Source organism: Lontra canadensis, unplaced genomic scaffold (genome assembly GCF_010015895.1).
Source record: "Lontra canadensis isolate GAN:19392208 unplaced genomic scaffold, GSC_riverotter_1.0 scaffold2, whole genome shotgun sequence".
NCBI lineage: Eukaryota > Metazoa > Chordata > Mammalia > Carnivora > Mustelidae > Lontra > Lontra canadensis.
Window position 1 is genome coordinate 37,389,906 of NW_022630996.1, and position 25,318 is coordinate 37,415,223.

The 25,318-nt window shown below is 39.9% G+C and overlaps 1 protein-coding gene across 5 annotated transcripts in view; it reads left to right on the forward strand.

Moving 5' to 3' along the window:
• Positions 1-25,318, forward strand: part of PDE1C (phosphodiesterase 1C) — a 495,776-nt gene that overhangs the window by 384,829 nt on the left and 85,629 nt on the right. For all 5 annotated transcript variants that reach the window (XM_032872082.1, XM_032872093.1, XM_032872111.1 and 2 more), the window contains exons 4-9: positions 3,642-3,755; positions 5,625-5,807; positions 6,772-6,838; positions 11,888-12,004; positions 14,173-14,313; positions 22,741-22,841. In XM_032872082.1, coding sequence (XP_032727973.1) covers positions 3,642-3,755; positions 5,625-5,807; positions 6,772-6,838; positions 11,888-12,004; positions 14,173-14,313; positions 22,741-22,841 — 723 coding nt within the window. The remainder of the gene's footprint in view (positions 1-3,641; positions 3,756-5,624; positions 5,808-6,771; positions 6,839-11,887; positions 12,005-14,172; positions 14,314-22,740; positions 22,842-25,318) is intronic.

Genomic DNA, 25,318 nt, shown 5'->3' on the forward strand with positions numbered 1-25,318 from the left:
CCCTTATTCCCAGAAACTTCAGGAATTTTCAAAATTTTTGAATCTAGTTGGTGTCAGTGGAGAAAGGGCCCATTTGAAACTTTTTCATTCACGAAGCAGCAATTTCACCAAGAGGTAGGTGGTAGGTGGGGAAGGATGGGGCATCATGTTCCAGGAGTGATAAAGAGGAGAGAGTGGACTGAGGGACCAATGGAGGAACACCCACCTGAATGCTCTCTTCGAGCCCAACAATACTTGACAATAGGACATCTGGAACCTTCTAGGGCTTGTGTGACAGCTGCATAAAGCATAATGCCAGCAGCTATGTGGGCAGGGACAGGTATGGATTGTACCTGGTGGGTGCCAGTCCAAATAGGAGCTTGTTGTCTAAAAAGTTGGTCACCATTTACCTTTTTTTTTTTTATAGTTCATGTAGTCTTTCTATTGTCATATTTTGTTTCTTTGTAATTTCTTTTCTTGTCTCAGTAGATTTGCTTTTTTATTACATTATGATTTCAGCTTTCACCTTTGTTTCACAGATCCACGTTTTCTTGAATTTTATTGAACACAAAGTAGATGTTCCCTAAAATTTACCATTAGTACATTTGTTGCAATTAGTACATTTTATTTTCAAAAGTGAGTCCTGGGCACCTGGGTGGCTCAGTGGGTTAAAGCCTCTGCCTTCAGCTCAGGTCACGATCTCAGGGTCCTGGGATCGAGCCCCATATCGGGCTCTCTGCTCAGCAGGGAGCCTGCTTCCCCCTCTCTCTCTGCCTGCCTCTCTGCCTACTTGTGATCTCTGTCTCTCTGTCAAATAAATAAATAAATAAAATCTTAAAAAAAAAAAGTGAGTCCTTTCTCTGCATTTTGAGTGTGGTATTCTCTGCATTCTTGAATGCTGAAATCTTTTTGTTGAGATATATATATTTATTTCTGTTTGGTTGTTTTTGAATAAAGAGAGGTGGATGTCAGCTGGGTGTTCTCCATAAACACAGTGGGTGTGTTCTAGGTTTCCTTTATGTCTGCCAGGGTGTTGATAGAACCTTTTACTCATCTCACAAGCCGAGAAACGGGAGTAGATATGAATTTTTAGCACTTTTTATGTATCCTAAAGATACTTCATTCTATATTATTTCTTCTCTGGATTTATAGGTGGACAGGATCACCTGGTTCTTATTTTTATTAATGTTATATTTGCCTAGTCATTTTTTTTCTTTTTGTCGTTTTTCCTCTTAGTTTTCTCAATCTCTCAATAGAGAGTCATGTCAATTCCTGGTAGAATCTTCAAGCCCCAAATGAAGGGAGAAAATTTTTAAAATCCTTAAATTTACCCTCATTTTACTTTGCTATTTGAGAGTCCAGACAGCTTGGGGGTGGTTGGGCCCCTGGAGGTGAGAGTCAAAATCAGAGGCAAACCTAGCCAGGAATGTGTTTTGCTAAAGAGCTTCCAAACCTTATTTGGAATAGATCTCAGGGCTCACAGCTACAATCTCCCCATTCTTTGGCAGACTGGCCGTCCACTCTGTGTGAGTGACTGGTAAGCCATTCCATGCCAACTCCCTGTCTTGCTGTCCCTGAAACCCAGAACACTTCCTAATGGGAACCACAGGGCTGATCCTCACCTCTGGGCCCACAGAGGACTCTGCTGGTTTCCTTTGTCTACTTCCCTGTTAACATGTTGGAGAGTCTTAAGTCAGGTAGTGACCACGCTCAATCTAATTTTTTTTTTTTCTATTTTACGTTGTTGAAATCCCTGGGAATTCCTTTTGTATGGCTGATCGTACTGTTTAAGGTGGATCCAGAGTTTTTCCTCAGTCTTTACTGCTGATCATTTTCATGGAGATCTGGAGGGGAATAATTTACACCTTGCCACGAAGTAAACTATCCTCACTTAGGACGGCAAATCTTGAGAATATTTTGAAGTCAGGAAAGTGCAAACAGGCTTGGGAGATGGAGACTTGATACTAATCTTAAGTATATTGCTAGAATGTTTCCCATTTGGTTGCCTGGGATCATCAAGGTCACTAAATAACAACAATGACAATGAAGGTAACAATTGCCTTTAGAAAAACAACCAGGAAAGGGGAAATGTTGGTCAAAGAATATAGACTTAGTTTTGAGGTGAATAAATTCTGGGGATCTAATGTGTTTTGGTGATTATAATTAGCAAGTTATTAGTTTCAAATATTGTATACTTGAAAGTCGCTAAGAGTAAATCTTTAATGTTCTCACCATGACAAGTTATAATTGTCTGAGATGATGGATGTGTTAACTAACCTTATTGTGGTAAGTGTTTTGCAATATATATGTGTATCCTATCACCATGTTGTACACCTTACACAATGTGATATGTTAATCATATTAAATAAAGCTCAAAAAACCTCATGTTTGATGTGAATATATTAATATCAGTTTGATTTAACTTTATATCAACTTAGAAAATTTGGTGGTTGGATCTCCTTCATTTAGCTGACACTCAGGGAAGTTAAATATCTTACCTGGTATAACATAGCTAATATGTTGTGATGTGGGGCTCAAACCCAAGGTTGTCCTCAAAGCTCCTGTTCTTCCCTTTGCTGGCCATCAAACAGCCCAAGGTGTTCTCCAACCTCCACATCTCTGATTTTTACAGTGTTCTCAGTTACTGGACTTTGATCATCTGTTGTTATTTTTTTGCTCTCATATATACTAACCCCTTCCCTGTGGGGATAATGTTGATATAAATGAAAGGGCCTGTTTTGTCATTTCTCTTACACTTTCTGGAACACTTGACTAGCAGGGCGGAAGATCCTGTCTTCAGTACTTTGCTTTACCGTCCAGCCACTCTCTCTCTCTTTTTTTTCCCTTAAATCTGAGGTATTTATCTACCCCTAGAGGAATTCCTCCTGCCTAGTAAAGTAATTTATCTTTGTGTATTCCTTATGTAGCCTCTGTGGGTATTTTGGTGCTCTGAATCTCTTCACCTGTTTTGGAATATGCATTGACCCTGAGGTTGCTCATGCAGGCTCAAGAAGTTGGTCATGGCTGAACAAACATAGTATGATTTTTTTTTTTAAGATTTTATTTATTTATTTCACAGAGAGAGATCACAAGTAGGCAGAGAGGCAGGCAGAGAGAGAGATAGAGGAAGCAGGTTCTCCGCTGAGCAGAGAGCCCGATGCGGGACTCGATCCCAGGACCCTGAGATCATGACCTGAGCCGAAGGCAGAGGCTTAACCCACTGAGCCACCCAGGCGCCCCCATAGTATGATTTTTAACATAGCAGAATCTCAAGTGGTATTTGGTGACGTTGGTGTGGTTCATGCTTTATTATATCCAATTAAAATTAAAAAAATTGAAATTAGAGAAGCAGCAAAATCATTGCTAATTTAGGGAATTCTTAGAAAGATAAAAGACAGCTAGAAGGACTTGGGGGTGGTCTGTGCCTGGTGGATGAGAACATTGTTGTTCTTGCTTCACAGTGGCAAAAACGTATATATTTCTTTTATAATTTGCTCCTTTGAGAAATGCTGGTCAGCTCCATCATTATTAGATTTCTATTTTCCTTCCAGGTAAATTGGAATAAATAAAAATACTCTGTGCCTGTAAAATGTGTTGCTGGGATTGTAGGATTATTCATGGTCTTCTCTATTCTAATTTAGTTCTGTCTTTTCTCCCCCTAGGTTACGATCTTTAGTCAAACAATTAGAGAGAGGCGAGGCTTCGGTGGTAGATCTTAAGAAGAATTTGGAATATGCAGCCACAGTGCTTGAATCTGTGTACATTGATGAAACCAGGTAAGCAAAACATGTCGAAAAGTTAGTACACTGAGGGTCGGTTTTCTGTTATGTGGCTTTTCTGAAATGTCCCCCTTGGCCTGTAATGGGGTACCACTGAAATGGTGGGTGATGGAGCTTCGTTTTCCACAAAATGAAATTTGGACCTCTCTCCTAGCCTCTGTGCCTCCTCATGGGAGAGAGAGCTAACTAAACTTTTCTTACATGGCCATTGTGATAATGAAATAAGATAATGGAAGAGGAGAAAAAGTGATTTTTAAAAACATGGTAAGATTTCTTCTCAGGTGTAGAGTTCCACTGTAATAATTGCACACTGTTAGCCTCAGCCTAAAAATTGTGTTCATGTGTTAATTCACATTGTCTGTCAATGGAGGTTCCTGAAGTGACTGTAAAGCATTTTTCCTCTTAAGGACCCAGAATTCCTCCTTTGATCTTGTACATTACCAATTTTCTTAATAGACTCTTCCCACCTGAATTACTGAAAGGTATTAAAGCACTGCCTGTCACCAAATTCATCTGAAAGGAGCAAAAGAGCTTTTCTTTTGAAAAATGTTGACATGGTGAATTTGCAAGGCTTTTCTTCTCTTTCCTAATTCAGGCTCCTCTTTCAGGCTTAATTTCTCTATGCCAGATTCCAATCTGAAAGGATTTCTCACTAATCTGAGGAGTATGCACGTGGTTTAGTTTTTGGTGACTTCCTTGGTTTAATTAATTTAAGGAAATTTGATAGCATCATTTTTCCAATGTTACATTTTATCCATCCTCCAATTGATGTGTCTAAAGGAAAAAATAAAAAACAAAAAACCCAACAACCTTTTTTAAAAACTCTTTTACTGATACCTGATTACAGTTTATTTTTAGTAGGGCTTAATATAAGTATAAAATACAATTTTATTATAACTTACCATTATTTATGTTCTCTTCTGGTGGTTTGACCTAGGAACAAATTTGAAAAATCAGCTAAGCATATCTTACAGATGACTTAAATCACTGAGCTCAAATAAAGAACTGCATTATTTTGGAAATTTTGCTTGTATTTAGAATTTACATTTCTGTACTGTTCTATCAAAGTAGAATGAATATCAATTGACATCATTTCCGTTTATTACCACAGAGGACTGGGTTGATGTGATTTGGGTAATATTTTACAAAGTCTTTCTTTTTCTTTTAAAAATCTTTAATTTTTTAAAAAATTATTTTTATTTTATCTTAAATTTATTTTTATTAAAGATTTATTTTATTTATGTATAACTGATGTATAACTTTGTATAGCTTTAAGTTGTACAATGAGTTGAGTTAAGGCATTTATATATTGTAATATAATTACCACCAGAGTATTAGCTAACACCTCTATCATGCCACAGAATCATAATTATTTTGTTGTGGTGGGAACAATTAAGATCTAGTCTCTTAGCAACTTTGAAGTTTGTGATACAGTATTATTATCTATAGCAAAGTCTTTAAATGTTCTTTTTTTTTTTTTTTTAAACACAAACTAACACCACATCGTCCATCTAAGCAAAGCTCCCTGTGAATGCATTATTAAATGGAAGATTTAGATCCCATTCAAATTCCACAAGATACTGGGGGCTCCTTAGTGGAGTGGGTCTGGGACCCACAGCCTGAGATGGAGCATACTTGACTTTCTCTGGTTTCTTTGTTTCTTTGTACAGTCTGGTAGAGCAAACCATCCTGAAACACAATGGTAACTTTTATAAGCATTACCAAAAAGGGGCTGCGTTTTTTGTGGCCATTTTTGTTCGGTTTCTTTGTACCTGTGTATTCAGGTGGGGTGGAAAGGAGCAGCTGTTCTGAGAGCTCCAACTGCAGGTGTAATCTCAGTGTCCTGGTTGTGTTTCCTATGTTCAGGAGACTTCTGGATACGGAGGATGAGCTCAGTGACATTCAGTCGGATGCAGTGCCTTCTGAGGTCCGAGACTGGCTGGCCTCCACCTTCACCAGGCAGATGGGGATGATGCTCAGAAGGAGCGAGGAGAAGCCACGGTTTAAGAGCATTGTCCATGCAGTGCAGGCTGGGATATTTGTGGAGAGGTAAGGAGGGCTGCCATTCAGTGACCAAAGCAGCAAAAAGGACACCAGTTTCCAATAACTGGAAGCTTTGCTTTGATGTAATTTTTGTATCTTTATAGACACTGAAAATGCTGGTGGAAACAGGTAGTCTTGAAGGAGAGATTGCAAAAACGTATTTGTTTCATCTTTGTAGCATCATTGGGACAATTCTTTGCCTTTGCTCAGAACTCCTTTTGTTGACTAGAAAATATTTGGTGTCAGTTCAGTCTCCCATTTTTAAAAAAAAAACATCATCTAATCCATCGTCCTTTGACATACATGGAACAGGGCAGGGATGCCTTGAGGTTGTTGACCTGGGGGGGTGACAGTTTATTTAAAGGCTTTGAGTTCCCCATGATGCTTTCCAGTTTTGTTAGCCATTTTGCTCTTTAAATTAAATTGCCCCCTTCCCCAGAAACAGATTCCAGAAATTGCTTTAGTTTTCCTACGATCATTATTTCACAAATCAATTTATTGTTCCTGTAATCCTTATTGTACATTTACAGGTCTTAGAAATGCCACATTCAGTTCAAAGGTCACCTGGGACATTTTCCTTCTTGTTTTTGAGAGTTCTAAAGAACAAGGTCTTCCAAATGAGTTGCCCATAGGTGTTCCTCATTCAGGTTAAAGTACTCCTTTGCATACTGTCTATGCTGTACTATAATTCACTTCTGGCAGAAGAAGTGACCCATTTTAATAACTGAATTTCCAATTTGAGGCCCATTGATTAATTTTTGTTTGTTTCCAATGATTCATGTATTTGGGATTGCTTTAATTTCTCTCGAATGTAACTCTGTCTGAGGTCACTTGAATGACTGTGAAAAAGGTTATAAAAAACGGTTTCTTGGTTCACCGGCTGACCCAACTTCTCGTATTTGTCAGTATTTAGTGTAAGTCTTCTTCATAAGAAATAATACTGCATTTTCCCCCCCTCTGACTTTGCCAGAATGTATAGAAGAACATCAAACATGGTTGGACTGAGCTACCCACCAGCTGTTATTGAAGCATTAAAGGTAATACCAAAAAAAATCTGACATGGTATCTTATAAGAGGTACAGTTATATTTGTTGTTAGAAAACAAAAGGCTTTCGTTTATGGTTCACTTACAGGTTTCCCAGTCATTCCTGACTTATTCTTTCATTGTTTTTTACTTACCTGTTCTTACAGTATCATGATCTTTTTGCCTTTGACTTGCTAATTTTTTTTCAGACTGTGTGGGTCTCATGCCTTTCTACATCACCATGGATGGGGTGGGGTCTTTGATGGGATCATAGTTGTATCATTATCTGATTATCTACTCTAAGTCCATTTTGTAGATGAAGAAACGGAGACTTAGTGAGATTTTTAAAAAGATACAGTTAACTAGAGCCAGAAGAACTAAGGTCTGATACCGGAGTTCCAATCACATAGTAAGTGTTCAATAACATTTTCCTCCGTGAATGTGTGTCCCCCGAACCTATATATGCTCCTGTTTACCCAAGACTCTCACGGAGCCCGAAAGTTCCATGGGAAGTTACACAGGTATTTGAGTTTCAATGAGCTAAATCTTGCAGAATTACTCCCACTCAGGCAAGCTTTTAGAATTGTATAGAATATTCTCTAAGAGCCTCAAAGTGTCTGTATTCCTCTTAGGGCTGGATCAGTTCAGGTTGGAGGTTGGAGGCTGTCCTGGCTGTGTGAAAGCTGATTTGGCTTCTGGATTTGAGTATGGGGGCTGTGCTAAGGGTCAGGATCACCTGGCCAGTTGACACTGCATGGTATCTATACACGGAATCATGTCATCCATTTGCTTAGGGAGATCCTAGCATATGGATGCGTTTGTGTGTGTTAAGATGGATTTATTTATTTATTTATTTATTTATTTATTTTTAAGATTTTGTTTATTTATTTGACAGAGAGACTGCGAGAGAGGGAACACAAGCAGGGGGAGTGGGAGAGGGAGAAGCAGGCTTCCTGGGGAGCAGGGAGCCTGATACGAGACTCAATCCCAGGACCCTGGGATCATGCATGACCTGAGCCGAAGGCAGACGCCTAATGACTGATGTACCCAGGCACCCCTTATTTATTTAGTTTAGAGAAAGAGAGAAAAAGAGCATAAGCAGGAGGAACAGAGGGAGAGGGAGAAAAAACCTCAAACAGATTTCCTGCTGAGTGTGGAACCCAACATGTGGCTCAATACCATGACCTTGAGCTGAAACAGAGTAGGGCCCTTAACCAACTGCCCGCCCCAGGCGCCCCCATTCTTACTATTGTTGTGGCTACTGTTGTCTATCTCTGTAATCTGAAACATGTATTACATGATACTTAAATTACCTACTTATGGAATCAGGGTTGGGAGAGCTTCATGATCAACTTAATGTCAAGAAAGACTTTTAGGGCCATTTTGATTTTGTATTTCAGTCTCTTTCTCTTGCCTAAAGACATTCACTAGTTAAATTTGTTAGACCCTATATTCAAATTGCCAGTTGTCCATTTTCTGTCTCTTAACTCATCCTAAGAACAGAAAAGTTGCTCAAGAAGGATGCAGCAAGAAGACATGTTTCTTCTCACTCCTCTTCAGTACCCCCACCAGTGCCCAGTGCACCAGTGTAATTTACAGCCACATTTGCCATGTAATCAGTGAAATCACTGCATGAGATCTGATGTTTCATAACACCCGCTAGGAAGCTGCATTGATTTTCATAACTGAACCCAAATCATTCAATGAAAGTCTTCGGGACATTAAAAGAATCCTTTATCTTTAATTTCTTCTCTTGCCATGAACATAAATACAGGTGGTTATACAAGTATTAAGACATTTATAAAAATATTCCTCTGGATTGAAGCATCTTTTCTGTGCAAAATAACTGAAAAAGATGTGGAGCGACCGGGGGATATGAAGGTCACTCTCAGATGCCCACATGTTGTCTTTCTGAGGAGAAAGGAACCTACCTAGATGATTCAGACCAAGATTAAATGCTGCTTATCTTAAGTACCCTTAAGTTAACTCCCTGAACGGCTACCCTTCTGCAGAAGTATTGCTGATCATGCGCATAAGTCTAGAGCTGCGTTTTCTCCTGAGCCTGGCCCCTGTTTACTGGGGGATTTTAAGATCTTTTTACAAGATAGTATTTCCCACCCCCCCAGTCTCTGGTTTTATCTGCAGTGGATTGAAGATGAGTTGGCAGAATCGCACAGATATTTTCTTTCTTTCTTTCTTTCTTTTTTTTCTTTCTGTTTTTAGGTAGTACCTGTTTAAGAAACGGTTATTTCTACTTCACTGCCAGCAGTTTATATGAACTGGCCATTGCTTTCTTCTATTACAAGAAAGTCCCCCCCCCAACTGAGAGAGTATAATTCAGTAAAATAACTGTCATGCCACAGTCATATTAACCTTTGTGATTAATGTAAGAACAGGGCATGAAATCACATTTAAGTAGGAGAATATCTACCACCACCACTTTTAATTTTTTCCATCCAATATATTCTAACTTCTGATTTGGGGGGGTCTTATCTCTAGGCTTTTGAGGTGGGGGTACTGGAATTGTAGAAGTGTGTTGTTGTTTACAAGGTGTCTGTTGTGTGACTTAAAAAGAGATACCCTTGGTAGACTCTAGGTTTAAAGTGGGAGGAAAAGAGGAGGTTCAGACTTCCATTACATTAGACTGACAGGAAGTTCCTGAAGTTTTTCCTCGGGAATGGGACTTGGGCCATGTCTGGTAAGAGAAGAAGAATGGCTTAAGATGGTTAAAGACGGTTAAACTCGGTCCTTGTTAAAAAGGCAGATTCTAGGTCCCAGGCCAGGATTCTGGAAGTCCCTCAGCTGAGAATCAACATTTTTTCCCTGAGCACTTCAAGTGGTTCTGTAGAACATTAAAATTTGAGAATCACAGCGAAGGCCGTGATTAAAAATCACATAAAATGAGTAGCGGGACAGAACATCCAAGTGACTATTCACACTCATCCTGTTTCTCTAAGTCCTGAGATCCTGAATCGATTGTGACTTCTTACTGTGATCATTTCTCTATTTTCAGTGATAGCTCTCCTCTTTTTTATTCATTCTGGAGAAGAAGAGTAAACATTGCAGATGTGACAAAATGTTTTCTCATCTGTTGAGTTGTCAGTGGACTTTTCCTTAGGACTAATGGATGTCATGACAACATCAATTATAGTAGCTAAGGTGAAGCTTTAGGTCTTGGGTTAATCCTAAAGGGCCCCACTGTCTATGGCCTAGGCCCTATTGGGGTATGTAGGGCATGAGGCTTGGGTCACAGCATGTATTCATTGAGTTTATAATCTCATCTATTGACAATGATATCACTGTTGACAATGATGTCAGTGGTGTTACTACCTAGTTCTGGTACCAAATGGCATTAGACACTTCCTTAAAAGTGGGGGAAGTAACACCTATATGTAGGCTTATGAGGATGAGCAAACGTATATAAACCCTTTTCACTCTGCCTGGCACAGACAGTGTGCTCAGCTTGTAGCTATTTCTTTAGTTGTTATAATGGAGGAGAAATGTTAGAAGGCTGAGGTGAGGTTACCACTAAGAGTCAACTGAAACAAGCCAGTTGAAAGCCTTTCGGAAAAGTTTGGCTTTCCCTATATATACTTCAGTTTTCCTGTGCCCTCCTGTCCATGAGGGAGACCCTTAATAACCTTGGGATGATCTTCAGTGGTTGGGATGTTTGAGGGAGGACAGGGTTGGGATAGATGGATGATGTTGGAATGCACTGAGGGCTGAGGTAAGAGCCCCTCAGTCCAGCAGTTCCAGAAGAGTCTCTTCCAGGGAACCATCTGACTTTTCCTGGACTCTGTGTGGTCTCACATGTGTCCTTGTGTGGTCTCACATATGTCCACTTATGACAGCACACTTTCTATAACTACTGAAAGTGAAACTCTTATTTTTCTTCTTTTTTTTGGGTAAGATTTTATTTATTTGTTAGAGAAGGAGAACAGGGGGAACAGCAGGCAGAGGGAGAAGCAGGCTCCCTGCTGAAGAAGGAGTCCAATGTGGGACTCGATCCCAGGACCCTGAGATCATGACCTGAACCAAAGGCAGGCATTTAACTGACTGAGCCACCCAGGCATCCCTGAAAGTGAAACTCTTGACACAAGAAAACCAAATGACTGTTGCTTTGGCTGCTGCTTAAACACACCTTTGTTTACTGTATCCACCGGTAGCTGGTTGTAAGTCAAAGACACATCAGACAATGTTTACATCTATTTTGGAGTAGCTATTTATAGACAAATAAGGCTTTGAACTTAAAGACTGATGTGTGAGGAGTGCGTTCAGCTTAGCTCTCAGTTTTACTTTTTTTAGTAAAGTGACTGACAGATTTGAGGACTAGGTTCACAGATCAGTGACGCCAGAAGAGGTCACATTTTCCTGTTTTGTGAAATGAAGGCTTTTTCCATGGTTTTAGCTCAGCAGTTTGAACTGAAGGGACACATGATTTGTGTTCCGCATTGAACATGTTTCTGAAGACTTTTAAGTGGATTAACATAATCAACTGTGGGCTAAGAGGAAGTCAGGAGGTAATAGTAAGGGACTGGCGAGATGTTTGCAATAGGGAAGCACTTTAGGTTGTCATGAAGTGAAATAGACGTTTGAAATTCAGCAGTGGTAGTGACAGGCTTAATGGAAAGAGCCTGAGCTTAGGCGTCTGTTGACCATGTTTGTGTCCTGATCCCATCCCTAGCAGTGCCCTTGTGATAGGTCTTAGGGAAATTAACTTCTCAGTTTTCTCATCTGTAAGATGTGACTAATAACACCTGCCATTTAGATTCGTTTTCAGGATACATTATGTATTTATCACTGATCACAATGCCTCACATATGGTAGGCACTCAATAAATTATAGTTGTTCTTATAAGTAGTAAGACTATTTAATTATGTTATTAGTAAATGCTATGTGGGTCTGCCAAGCTGGGAAAAGTTTGAGGGCAGAAATGGTGTTAGAGTCTTGGGCTGTGAAATCCTGGGTGAAGGTTGTGGGGCGACTCCCCAAGTGGGGAGACAGGTATCTGTACAAGTGGCTGGGGACTTAATGCATTCTTTCTCCTTTCCCTGCCATGCAGGATGTGGACAAGTGGTCCTTTGATGTCTTTTCCCTCAATGAGGCCAGCGGGGATCATGCACTGAAATTCATTTTTTATGAATTACTCACCCGTTATGATCTGATCAGCCGTTTCAAGGTCAGTGCCTACTTTTAAAAAATGCATGCGTTTGTCCATCTCTCTCTCCCTCTCTCTCTCTTTTTTTTTTTTTTTTAAAGATTTTATTTGTGTACTTTAGAGAGAGTGAGTGAGAAAGCAGGAGTTTGTTGGGGAAGGGGAGGCAGAACTGGACTCCCCACTGAGTAGGGAGCCCAATACGGGGCGTGATCCAAGGACTCAAGGATCATGACCTGAGCCAAAGGCGAGTGTCCAGATGCCCCACATTTGTCCATCCTTCCATGACTTTTGGGCTAAGACCAGGGGAGTCCTTTTAATATAGACTGAAGACTGCTGTGGGACATGGGAAGCATCATCCAGACTGCCGTTGCCCTGAAGTCTGTGGTGGTGGGAATGTGTCCTTAAGCCCCCGCCGGGTGGGGCTCGCAGCAGGCGAGAGGATGGATCTGCACAGTTTGGTCCCAGTCTTCCTAGAAGTACAGCCCGAAGTGTGGGCTAGCGGGACTCCTCGCAGATCTCATTTCAGCCTGATGTCGTGTACTGTCCATCACCACTGGCATGGAGACAGTAACGGAGACAGACTGAGCATCTGCTGTCTCTGCAAACTTTTTTTCCCACCCCTTGGCTCAAGCGTAGACAAATGCTCTCACTTATCATCCATGACAGGTCACTGGTATTTCCCAGCCATTCATACTTCAAATTAATTCTTCAACTTTAAGTAAAGAACATGAATCGTTTCCAGCGTTCAATCCCCTCTGCTTTGTAATACCACCGACTCTAGGAGTCAGGCCAGGTTCTCCAGGGCATCTGTGCATTTGTCTGGTGACATCTCTCCTATCGTGCTCTTCAGACTTCTCTCATCATGGGGGTGAGCCTTTGGAAAATGCAGGGTTTTTTTTTTTAACAAAACGTATTGATTTCTCTAGACAGCATGGTTCTTTATCATTTTCCTAAGGACCGTGTACTTGGGAGCATGTTTCCTACATAGCCATAAATGCTCTATTTATGGTTCTTAATTTCTTTGTGTCAGAAATGGGCCTGAGAATCTGGTGGGTGCGCAGGACCCTTCCCACAGAACAAAGCGTGTGCACATATGCACACCTTTACCTGTCATTTTCTTGGCTCACGGATCTCTCATGAACAGCCCCGGGAACCTGGGCTTATTGGATATTCATTTTTAAAACTGATAATGAATTAATCTCTGACATAGGAGAGGCAATATTTAAATTTTTAAGAATCCACAAATGGTAAATATGGAAGGAGCTGCTCAAGGAAGAACATGTTATAGACTCTGCTGAAGCATTACAGTAAAGCATTTTCCTGATATATATTTTTTTCTTCCTAACGTGCTTATTGGTCTCCTGGAACCCATGCCCTCTCTTTTTCCCCCAGGGTTGTATTTGGTAACTAACCCTAAGCCAAGGAATTAACCCAAAGAGGAAATACGATGAATGTTTTCAGGGTTCCCTTCTTTTGTACAGGCATTTTGTAGTTGTTCCTTATTTTCTGCCACATAGAAAATGAAAGTACCTATAGTATATGTATTTGAGACAGAAAAGGAATTGGGCTAATTGGAAATACTATTCCAAAAATTGCAGTGCAATAATTATAAATTGCCAAGCAATAGACATAAGAACACAGTCTGTTTCTGTTCTTGTACAGAATAGGCTATCACATGTTTTGTTTTGTTTTTTAACGAGTGTCCAGTGCATACAATCACTTCTTCTAGAGGGCCAGTTTTCAGGAGGTGGCAGCTCGTGTTTGTTTTGCAGCCATTACAACTTTAGATTTTTATGTACTTTATGTTTTCCCAAAAATACATGAGCTGTGCTACCCAGTATGTATCCGTTTATTTCTCAAGAAATAAAAGACTCAAACCTTTGCTAGAAAAAGAGATGAACACATACTCTTCTGCTCTAAATATCTTTGAGGTGATTCTGGGGTTCTGGACTGAGAACAACAAAGAAAAACCATTCACAGGTCAGACTGTTCTTAACCTAGGGACTTCCTATGAGATTTTCAAATCATCGCTAATTTCTTCAGTAGTTTTTGCTAATTTTGAAAAGTTCCAGTCTCTTCATGCGTAATGTTATGCTTCCAGAAAGATGCCGCTTGAGTGACTTCGACTTCTGCTTCCTCACTTAAAGCTACAAAACCACTGACTACTTAACCTTACTGCTCTCTTTCAGATCCCCATTTCTGCCCTTGTCTCATTTGTGGAGGCTCTGGAAGTAGGATACAATAAGCATAAAAATCCATACCACAATTTAATGCATGCCGCCGATGTTACACAGACTGTGCATTACCTCCTTTATAAGACAGGAGTGGCGGTAAGTACTGATAGGAACTCAAAGATGACACAAAAGATGTGATGATGATTCTATTTTTTTTGTTTTTGTTTTTAAAGATTTTATTTATTTATTTGACAGAGATCACAAGTAGATAGAGAGGCAGGCGGTGGGCGGTGGGGAAGCAGGCTCCCCACTGAGCGGAGAGCCTGAAGCAGGGCTCAATCCCAGGACCCTGAGATCATGACCTGAGCTGAAGGCAGAGGCTTAACCCACTGAGCTACCCAGACACCCCATGATGATTCTTCTTATTGGAGGCTATTCCTATTCTGATGTGGTTGGGCCCACAAGAAGTGCACTGAGGCGTGGACTTCCTGCTCCCCAAGAGTTGTCTAACCAATCACTGAAGGTCTTGGAGTTCCTTGTAGCCTCTGATATTTTCTTCATCCTGGACTTAATTATATAAATATGTGGTAGTGACTTGCGTCTTTATTAGGCTATGACCAAATTAAATATAATTAAATATAGTTCTTGAAATATAGTTCTAGAAATTTCTAGAACTAAATATGTATTTCCAGATATGGAGAGTGGTACTATTAACCTCTTGCTATGGTCAGTCACAGCGCTATCCATGCATACTGAAATCGTATCAAGTGTGCCTGGTGACCACATTGCACAAAGTTAGCTTTTAGTTAAAACCATTTGATCTTCTTCATAAGGATTACAGTTTTTTCTTATCCTATTTTTTGTGTGTTCAATATGTTTGACCTTAGGGGCAATCTTTACTTCTAATCATCTGCAATTTTTCTTACTTGTTTTGACCCAACATTTCAGCTCTTTAGATGTCTTTGAATCTCTGTTCTGTAATCCATTGTATGAACTGCCTGTTTAACGTGGTTATCTGTCCCTTTGCTCTCTTTACCTTCATGAAAGCTGTTAATTTTACAAGATACAGCTATTAGTGACAAACAGCTTGTTCTCTGTTTTAGGTCTCTATGAGTTTTTCCTTTGAAATCTTCAGAGTCGACATCAAGGTAGACATTGTTTGGTTATGGTTATTAATTAGCCCATAAACTCAACACATTTGTTATTTTTTTCTCTAGGGCATGTTGAAAGGCTTGGTCTAATATCTCACTGAATTAAAAATGGAACACAGTGGGAGGAGTGTGGGCTTTGGAGGTAGATATAGTGGGATATAAATCCTTGAGTAGTTACTTCTTAGATTTAGTGACCTATGATAAATTGCTTAAATCTCTGAGGCAGGATTTCCTCATTTTTAAAATGGTGAAAAATATTCTATCTTGTAGAAAAACTGTGACGGTTAGGAATAAACTATCAGAAATAGGAGGTGCTCTGTCTGTCTCGTGAAGGAAGCTCAACAGTTAGAAATTGTTTTAAGTGAAACTTTGCTGAATTTTCCCAAAACCTCTCAACAATTTTCAGTTCTTCCTTATTATAAAGCTGGCGTCTTGAAAATATTATTTTAAAATTTTAAGAAATATTTTATTTGTTTATTTGACAGAGAGAGACACAGAGAGGGAACACAAGCCAAGGGAGTGGGAGAGGAAGAAGCAGGCTTCCTGTGGAGCAGGGAACCCGATGTAGGGCTCCATCCCAGGATCTTGGGATCATGACCTGAGCCGAAGGCAGACACTTAACAACTGAGCCACCCAGGCATCCTGAAATATTATTTTAAAAAGTTATAATTTTTTAAAAAAGCTATACTTTTTAAAAATTATAGAAACACTATCAAGGGGACCTGTTTAATGTGATAAAAAATTTCTGTCAGAAGCATAGAGCAGACTTAGTTAATGGTGGTTCCTGGAAAACATTGGATCAAAACAGGGATGGCTACACTAATGTTGTTATTGAGCATTTTTCTGGAGGTCTCAGAAAATGCAATCTAGTATCTAAAAAAGTTGAAGTATCCTGTGAAAATAGTTTGACCATCTCTTAAAAAATCAAGAAAATCAACTACAAATTATTAGATCAAATAAAAGGCCTCAATCAGATGTCGATAAAATAACTGTCCTAGGGGACCTGGGGGGCTCAGTTAGTTGAGTGTCTGCCTTCAGCTCAGGTCATGACCTCAGGGTCCTGGGATCAACCCTCCCTTCAGGCTCCTTGCTCAGCGGGGAGTCTGCTTCTCCCTCTGCCCCACCCCTCCACTAATTCTCTCTCTCTCACAAATAAATTAATAAAATCTTAAAAAAATAAAAAGCTGTCTTAGACATTGGAAATTAACAAGTATAATAAAGGAACATACCTTCCAGAGAGGTTTTTTTTAAAAAACTGATAAATTACTAATGAAGAACTTAAAAATTGATAAAAAGGAAACTATAAAGCTAAAGAGCAGTAAAACAATGTTAAAATAAGAAAGGAAATACATTATGTTTTTAATGCAAAGCTTCAGTATTATATAGATGTCAATTTTCTTCAAACTATTCTGTAAATTCAAAGCAATACCAATAAAGACTAATGAAACATAATAAGCTGAGTCTGAAATTTATGTAAAATAGATATTTCACAACTTTAGAAAAAAACGGTCTTGAAAAAGACAATGTATGCTGTGATGATGTAGTTCTTATTCTACTAGTGTTAAAATATCTATTGAAGCTATAGTAATAAAGATAGGGTGGTATTTGTACAAAAATCACTAAATATATGAATGAACTAGACACAAATATTTATTGAGCACAGTTTTGATTTAGACATGTTGAGTTTCAGGTCCTTATTAGACATCATTGTGGAAGTGTCAAGCAGGAAGAGAACCAATGGAATCTAGAGCTCTGGGAAGAGGTCAGGGATGGACATGTATATTAGGCAATGTTAGCCCTATCAATATTATAGAAAGATGGAATTAATTGAGATCGTCTAAAAAGTGAGTGTGAATAGAGAAGTAGTAGGGGCTCTGAAGTGAGTCCTGGGGCAACCTAAAGTTTAAAATGGAGGTAAGAAATTAGAGCCAACAATAGTAACTAAAACAGAGTGGTCAGTGATGTTAGAATAAAAGCCAACAGAGTGTGGTGTCATGGAAGCCAAGGCGAGTAAGTGCTTCAAAAGAGAATAGTGAATTGTGTGGGACATGACAAAATGTCAAGTAGGATGAGGATAGATAAGTGATCACTGTCTTTGGCCACATGGAAGTCATTAGTGCCCTTGACAGGAGTGGTCTCAGGGCTTTGGTGAGGGTAGACCACTGACTAGAGTATAATGAAGAAAGAATTCAAGTGAGAATGTAAGGACAAGTCTCTAGACAACAACATTACAGGGAAAAATGACTCAGTTCAAAAAATGTTTTGGGAACTATGGTTCATTGGGAAAGAAAAGAATGTTTTTGTTCTACTTTAAAACAATCACCAAATTTTGGGAAAATGAATTAAAGATTTGAATACAAAAACATTTGATCATATTAGAAGAATATATATGAGTATGTTTATTTCCTTGAAACAGGAAAATCTTTGTTATATAAGTCTCAAAACACAAGTTATATAAAAATATTGATCAAACTGAATGTATTAAAATTAAAACCTATAGGATAAAAAGAATCACCATAATGATGTAAGTACTTGAGGAAGATATAGGATTAAGATCCAGATTATATAAAGGAATCAACAAGAAAATGACAGAAATTCAGTAAAAAAATAGGAGGAAACCCATTCACAGAGTTAAGATTGCCCTGTTATAAAGTCTCTGTCATAGGCAGAATTTTGTCTTTCCCCTCCCCTGCCCCCAGTTTATATTGTTGGAAGTCCTAATCTCCAATGCCTCAGAATGTGACTGCATTTGGAGGGAGGGTCTTTAAAGAGGTACTTTAGGTCACATGGGTGGTCCTGATCCAGTGTGACTGCTGTCCTTATACAAGGAGGAGATTAAGATTACAGACATGCTCAGGCACAGAGGAAAGACCATGTGATGACACAGCACAAAGATGACCATCTGCAACCTGGAAGAGGGCTCTCACCCAAACTGACCCTGCCAATACTTTGATTGTGGACTTCTAGCCTCCAGACTATGAGAAAATAAACTTCTGTGGTTTAAGCTGCCTAGTGGGTGGCATTTTGTTATGGCAGCCAAACGGAGAAGCGGAGTTAGGATTTGATCCCAGGACTGACTTCTCTCTCTCTCTCTCTTTTTTAAAGATTTTATTTATAACACCATGCATTTAAATATTTAGCCATACTTCTACAACGCCTGTGGTCAAAAAAAAAAAAAAAAAAAAAAGGCGTGCCTGATATTCTTACACCTCAGTCAGTATCCTCATGTGATACTTGCAGGTATCCTGGTGAAGATGAGCATAGACGGACAAATGCACTTTGGGCTCATCTATTTAACATATATTTAGTTAGTACCTGCTGTGTACAGCGTACTATGGAGATAAAAAGTGAATCATACACAGCTTTTCTAGCCCTCAGGAAAAACTCCCAAGTATTTATGCTAATGCAAGTTATCATTAACGTGAATGTTACAGCAGCCAACGATTGTGACGTTCAGCATGCTGTTCTTAAACGAGCGCATTTGCCATTGAATTTTCATTATCAATTCAGGCCATATTCAGAATCATTCTTAAATATAGAAACTACTTCCCACTCACTCTCTCTTAGAAATGCAGCTCAAAACAAACTGCTTTCCTTGCAAGCTTCCAGAAACAGTGGGGAGCATCCTGATGAATGGAGAATATATTGTGACTCTAACCTTTCATTACAAACCAGGAGGGGGAAATGCTTTAAATCATTTCAGTTTTATAAACTGTAAGACACATAGGGAATCAAAACATCCCATTGATAAAGTGATGTCTGGGCTGCAACATCAACAGTATTACTCATTGTAATCCATTTATATTACTCATTATTGCTTTACTTAGACGCCAAGAAGATGTTTGAATCCTTTCAGAATTATTTCGCCCACTTTTAAGGGAAAAATCCTTGAACAGAATTAGACTGAAAAGTTGTTGATTGAATAAATATGAATCAGACTTTGAGCTCTAGTCAAATTTTGATTTAGGTCAAAGGATTCCAAACTCCAAAGCCATCCCTTGGCCCCTTTCATTGCTTTTGTTAGGCAAGTGCCATTAATTTTCCTTTTGCTTGTTTATTATTATTTTTTTTTTTTTAGAGGGGAGAGGCTGTGTATCTTGTTCTTTTGATCATATCTGTCATCATCATATTTACACGGGAAACACTAAATGGCTAAGGAGTGCTTAATAATTTTATCAATGTTTGTGGTCAGTAGAATTTTGGCCCCCATGACCTTTGCCCTCTGTTGTAACACTAATGTTGCATTAGATGGCAAAACACAAATACAGTGAAGGTTACTAATCCAAGGACCGGTAAAATCTAGGGAGATGATTCCCCAGGTGGGCCCAGTGTAATCTTGTGGGTCCTTGAAAGTCCAGAGGCAGGACACAGGAGCTGCAAGGACTCAGCCAGCTGTTGCCAGCTTGAAGATGGAGGGAGCCAAGTGGATGGAAAGTCTGAGAAGGAAATGAAATTTGCCAATGCCCTGAATGTACCTGGAAACAGATTTTTCCACAGCGCTTCCAGAAAAGAACACAGGCCTGCCAACAACTTGATTTCAGCCATGTGAGGTCCTCACTGGAAAAAATCCAGCCACACTCTGCTGCCTCCTGACCTCCAGAACTTTTGTGCCAATAAATGGGAGATGTTCTTTGAGCCTTAAGTTTGTGGCAATTTAAGGTAACAATAGGAAACTAATACAGGGGTGGAAACATTACTAAAGAATCTGTCATTCACATACAAAACCTGCAACTTGTGAAAAATGTCCCCTCAAGCAGTTTTGCCCATGTTGCTTTCCTTCACTGTCCACTACCACCCCTTGCCCCCATGCCCATGCGCACAGGGCTTACTTCCTGAAGTCCATCACTACCAGTTGTCCCTGTCATTGAATTCGTTGTGACACTCATTTTATGTGGATAGGAAATACTGATTGAACCTGTGGCTTGTACCTTGTCACGCTTTGATAAGTCTGGAATAAAATTCATGCTATATTTAATTGCTTCTTATGGATTGTCACAAAATCTTCTGGATTCACAGTAATTAACTGGGAAAAGATAAGAAAATCTGGACCATATTAAAATATGAAGCCTTGCAGGGCGACTGGGTGGTTCAGTCAGTTAAGTGTCTGCCTTCAGCTGAGGTCATGATCTCTGGGTCCTGAGCTTCCTGCCCAGTGGGGAACCTGCTTCTCCCTCTCCCTTTGTCCCTGTCCTCCCCCAGTCCCTGCGCATGCGCTCTCTCTCTCTCTCTCTCAAATAAGTGAAGCCTAGTTTCCCTCAAAAGAACTTCTCCATCTCTGTCTCTTTTAATGATGCTATTTAATGCCACCCATCATTTTTTTGTTTTGTGTTGTTTTGTATTTTGGTCACTCAGGCTAGGAATGTTAGGGTCATCTTTAATTCATTCTTCTCCTTGACTGCAACTTCTTCCTCCCTCCCATATTCAGTTAATTGCTAAGCCATATGAATTCTAGCTTCATACTGTCTATACATCCTCTACGGACTTTCCCATGCAAAAGTACTGCTCTGGTTTCTCTCCCTCAGTGGCACGCTGATCGTGTTGCCCTCTTGCTCATTGCCTGTTGGATCCAATTTGTGTTCCTCACTCTGGCTTTTAATGCCTAACACCACAGGGCTCTAATTAGCTCTAACTGCCACTCCACTAAAGGGACTCATTTCCTTACCCATGATGAATCCCCTTTTGACACTGGGACTAGCTCATGTGTTCATTCTTATGGAAATGTCCACTGCCCTTTCTTGTTTGGTCCATTCTTCAGGGCCCATCTGTGAAGATCTTCTTTATCTTTTCTTTTCTTTTTCTTTTTTACTTTCTCTTTTTCTCTCTTTCCTCCCTCCCTTCCCCTCCCCACTTTCCTTCCTTCCTTCCTTGCCAGGTACCATCTGTCCTTTCTTCTTATCCTCAAACAGCAGAACCAATTTCTAAGCATCCACAGGGTTTGTTGAAAAGCAAGGGTGTTAAAATGACTTTTACAGGCTATGGTTTTATTTTTTGTTGTTGCTTATTTAAAGCATTTGTTGATTTTGGTTTATTGGAAGTGGGCTACACCTAAGATAGGATCTTATTAGTATATTTGGGTAAATTGGAGAAGTCACACTGATATTTATAATGTGAGAACTGTAATTATGTAGTTATTTAGACACCTGCTGTCTGGGTTGATGCTCTGTGATTCAGATTTGTTTAGATGGTATATTGGCTCTCAGTCATAATCTTTTTATTGATTGATTTATTGATTTCACAATAGAAAAAAAATCTGCCCTTTTATTTATTTATTTATTTATCCATGAGTTTAAATCCTTGAAGGGTATAGCATAGCACGGGTTCTATGTCCAAAGGCCTTAGCAGGAAGTTTGCTTTGGAATTTGGCATGAGTTATGTCACTGTTTCCATGAGCATGAGTTACCTTTCCTCGGATGACTTGGGTTTTGTTGGGTTCGCCACCAGGGGTCACCTTTTCCTTTGTACACATGAGCACTCTCTTGCCTAGACAGAATTCGGTTTCATCTTGGGTATAAGCACTTCCAGAGACCTTACTTAGAGCCAACAGAAACGGCCTCAGGCTATAGTGTTCCAGACATATTTGTCATTTTAGAAGTTCTATTCCAAGCAGGGCTCAACGGGTTCCAAGATAACCTCATAATCTTATTTTAAGGTTAAGTTAAGTTAACTTTGTTAAGTTAACTTTGCATAAGTTTGGAGAAAGAGCTATGCTGGTGGTGAGGGGGTAGGTAAAGGGAGTTGAGGCTGATGGGTGGGGACAGAGTACTGGGGAAGTATTGAAAGAAATGGCCAAAATGGAAAAATTGTGTGTGTGTGTGTGTGTGTGTGTGTATAAAACCAAGAACATGTGTAATATAAGCTGCCAGACAATGCTGCCTCTGGTGGTCCAGGGAACACAATTTGAGAACCTTGGACTGTAGTCAGTTTTGGTGGCATGGTTGGGGGGGGGTGTCTCTTCAAACATCAGGGTACATAAAGCAGAAGGCCAGGTTTATCTTTTCTTCTGTCTACGTACAACCACTTTGTAGTAGATATACATTAGGTTTTCTGTTACTCTTAATTCTTGGTATTATGTTGAAAATGTTAATATATTTTTTTTCCATGTCTACCAGGTATCTTGGAATTTAGGAAAGAATACATGAGGGTTTTTAAAGTCTTCATGTTCCTTGTTTTTTGCTTCCTTGGGAAAAAAACAAAGCAAAACAAACAACTACTAGTTAGCTTTTTCAACCTTGCTGGGCATGCTACTTCGAGATACCATATTCCTCAGTCTCCACATAGGGGAAAAAAAGAAATTCCGTCTGTCAGAAAACGTGTGTTTGGCGGTAGCTTGTCAGCTGCAGGGTGGAAAGGCAGTGACGCGGGTGTGTTGTCAGCAAGCTGAAGACTGTGTTGGAGAAAGAGACAGATTATCTGATTGCAATATCCCTTTCAGAACTGGCTGACAGAGCTGGAGATCTTTGCTATCATCTTCTCAGCTGCCATCCACGACTATGAGCACACCGGAACCACCAACAATTTCCACATTCAGACACGGTGAGGATGTTGGATGTTTGGAGAGGAGGCAGGAGGGGGCAGGGATAGAGTTTGAGAAGTCAGAAAGGTATCAGTCACCCTTGTTTGGCATGGTTACTCTGTTTTGCTTTTCTGAAAAAGATAACTTTTCCACAAGAGATCAACCTGGTCAGCTTCGGTCAAGATTTAGAGTTTGAGAAGGCATCTGCTCCCAGTGCTCCTGCGTTATCCCCATGAAATACGGATATCCTCTTCTTCTCTACTGGAATGCTAGCTCTTTGTTTCCTTATGTATTGTGCACACTCTACATGTCTCTACTACATGACAGAACAGTTGGCACAAAGGTGCAGAGGCCAGGTAGACCGAATTAGTAAGGATGGGCTGGGATCGGGATGTTTCTGTCCACACGTACAATACCTGAGCCTTCTTGCCCTGTGACCTCTGGAATTCTGGGGACACTCTTCTCATCCTTCCTGATTTCATCCCTGCTGTCTTTAGTACTTACATTGCTCCCTGGCAGAGGGCTTGGGGAGCTGGGTTGTCTCATGCAGACCGCCTTCACCATCGATCTGTGTATCCACTATGATGAACTGCAGAGATAAACCCACATCTCTGTGGGGGGAATTAAGTATGGGTTCAAGTGCCCAACTCTGAACCTCTTGTCTATAACAGATATCGCTAATCAACTTTTTTTCTTGACCAAGCTTTGTATTTATCCTTAGTATTCCTCTCAGCACAGAATTCCAGACAAGCAGTACCATTCACTTGTCTTTTCCATTTAGGATGAATCCTTATCTGTCCTGTCCTAGCCTAAGAACTTGCCTTCGCTTAAGATGGTTCTAGGAAGCTGGAGAGACTCTGATAGTAGGGTTAATTGGGCCTTGACATAGTAATCAAAAGAAGCTAGAATTTGGGGGAAGGTGGCATGGCTAAGAGGAAGAATGGAGCAGGGAGAGATGAGAATTTGAATAAATACTTGAGGTTTCACTTGAAAAAAGCAGGTGCCCATGCCAGATAGGTTTGTGTTCATTAAATCAATCTACATGTATTTAATGAACCCAACACTTTACTGTGGGGAACACAAAAGAAGACAGTATTGTCTGATCTCTGTTCAGAAGGGGAATTTCAATAGAATGGCAGCAGACAAAAGGATGTAAGCCGCTAGTTTCATTGTCTGCCTCCAGCTTCCTCACACAGAAGAGCCCAGCTGCTGGGAAGCAGCCTTTTGTGGTTCTGTGGCAAGGGCTTTAAATACAGGGAATGCCATGGAGCAGCTCTGTTTCGTGGATGTCTACAAGTGGAATCTTTGCTCTGAGGACAGAGGCTGTGGTGAACAGCACCTGCTGAAGGAAGAGAGGTGTGTGGAGCAACTGTGCCTGGGTCTTTGCTGGAGCCCAATACCAAAACCCATCTCCACTCAGAGGAAATGGCTTAATTACAGCAGCTGGAAAAGAGCTTAATGTCACAAAATGCACATCAGTTGGAGCCTGTCTTCACAGATACATGATCAGATCTCTCACCACAGGGATTGCACATTTTGTGTTATCTCCATAGGAGTGAGGAAATTCCAGTGGATTCAGTTATGCTTGCTTTGGAATAAAATTTAAGCATTGGCCTTCTTTAACAGAACTTTATTCAAAGCGTCTCAGCCTGTGTGAGCCCCATACAGAGAACTAAATCTGTAAGCAGGTTCTTTGTCCTTTGATGGTATGTTAAGCCTAATACTTTAAAGCTATGCTAGATATATCCCAAAGGTTGGCCAATGACAGGCACAAGTTATTGGGGGGAGCAATGGCTGAATGGTCAAAAGGCCTTGCCTTCATCTCAACCCTGCCATGTAGGCACTGTGGGGCTCTCTGAAGTCATTTTACATCACTGAGACTCAGCTTCCTTGATGAGAAACAAATAAGCTATAATCATCTAAGTTTTAACTGAATTGAAGATATTGAAAGAGTGTACAGCTCTGTGTTTGGTGCAGTGGTCTGTGAGGAAGTGACTAGCAACTGTCCTATAATCCTATATTCTTTACTCTCAATCTTACACATATGTCTTCCATATGGCAAAATGTTAAGGTCAAGGTACTACTACCAGAGGAACTTGGCAAACTGTACCTACCAGGTGGCACATGTTCAGAGAATTATAACGATAATAAATTAATTCTTTCATTGAATAAAATTTTTAAAAACTAAAGGCATTCCAGAAAATAGAAGGAAGTTTGAGTTGACCAACGTTTTATGAAATCCCCTATGCTAGTGGTAGAAATCATTGAAGTCTGGTTATGGAACAGCTTTCAGAGAGTTCTCAGTGGGATATCACATATTTCATGTTAACATATTGACATTAAAATACCTTGCATATATCTATTGATAATTTGTACTGCTGGTTTTAGCTTATTGGTTGGCATAAGTGACATGGGGGCAAAGATAATTGTTAAACATAGGAAAAAAGATGGTGTGTTCTAGCTTGAAAGAGTTACCTGAAAAATCTCAACCATTTAA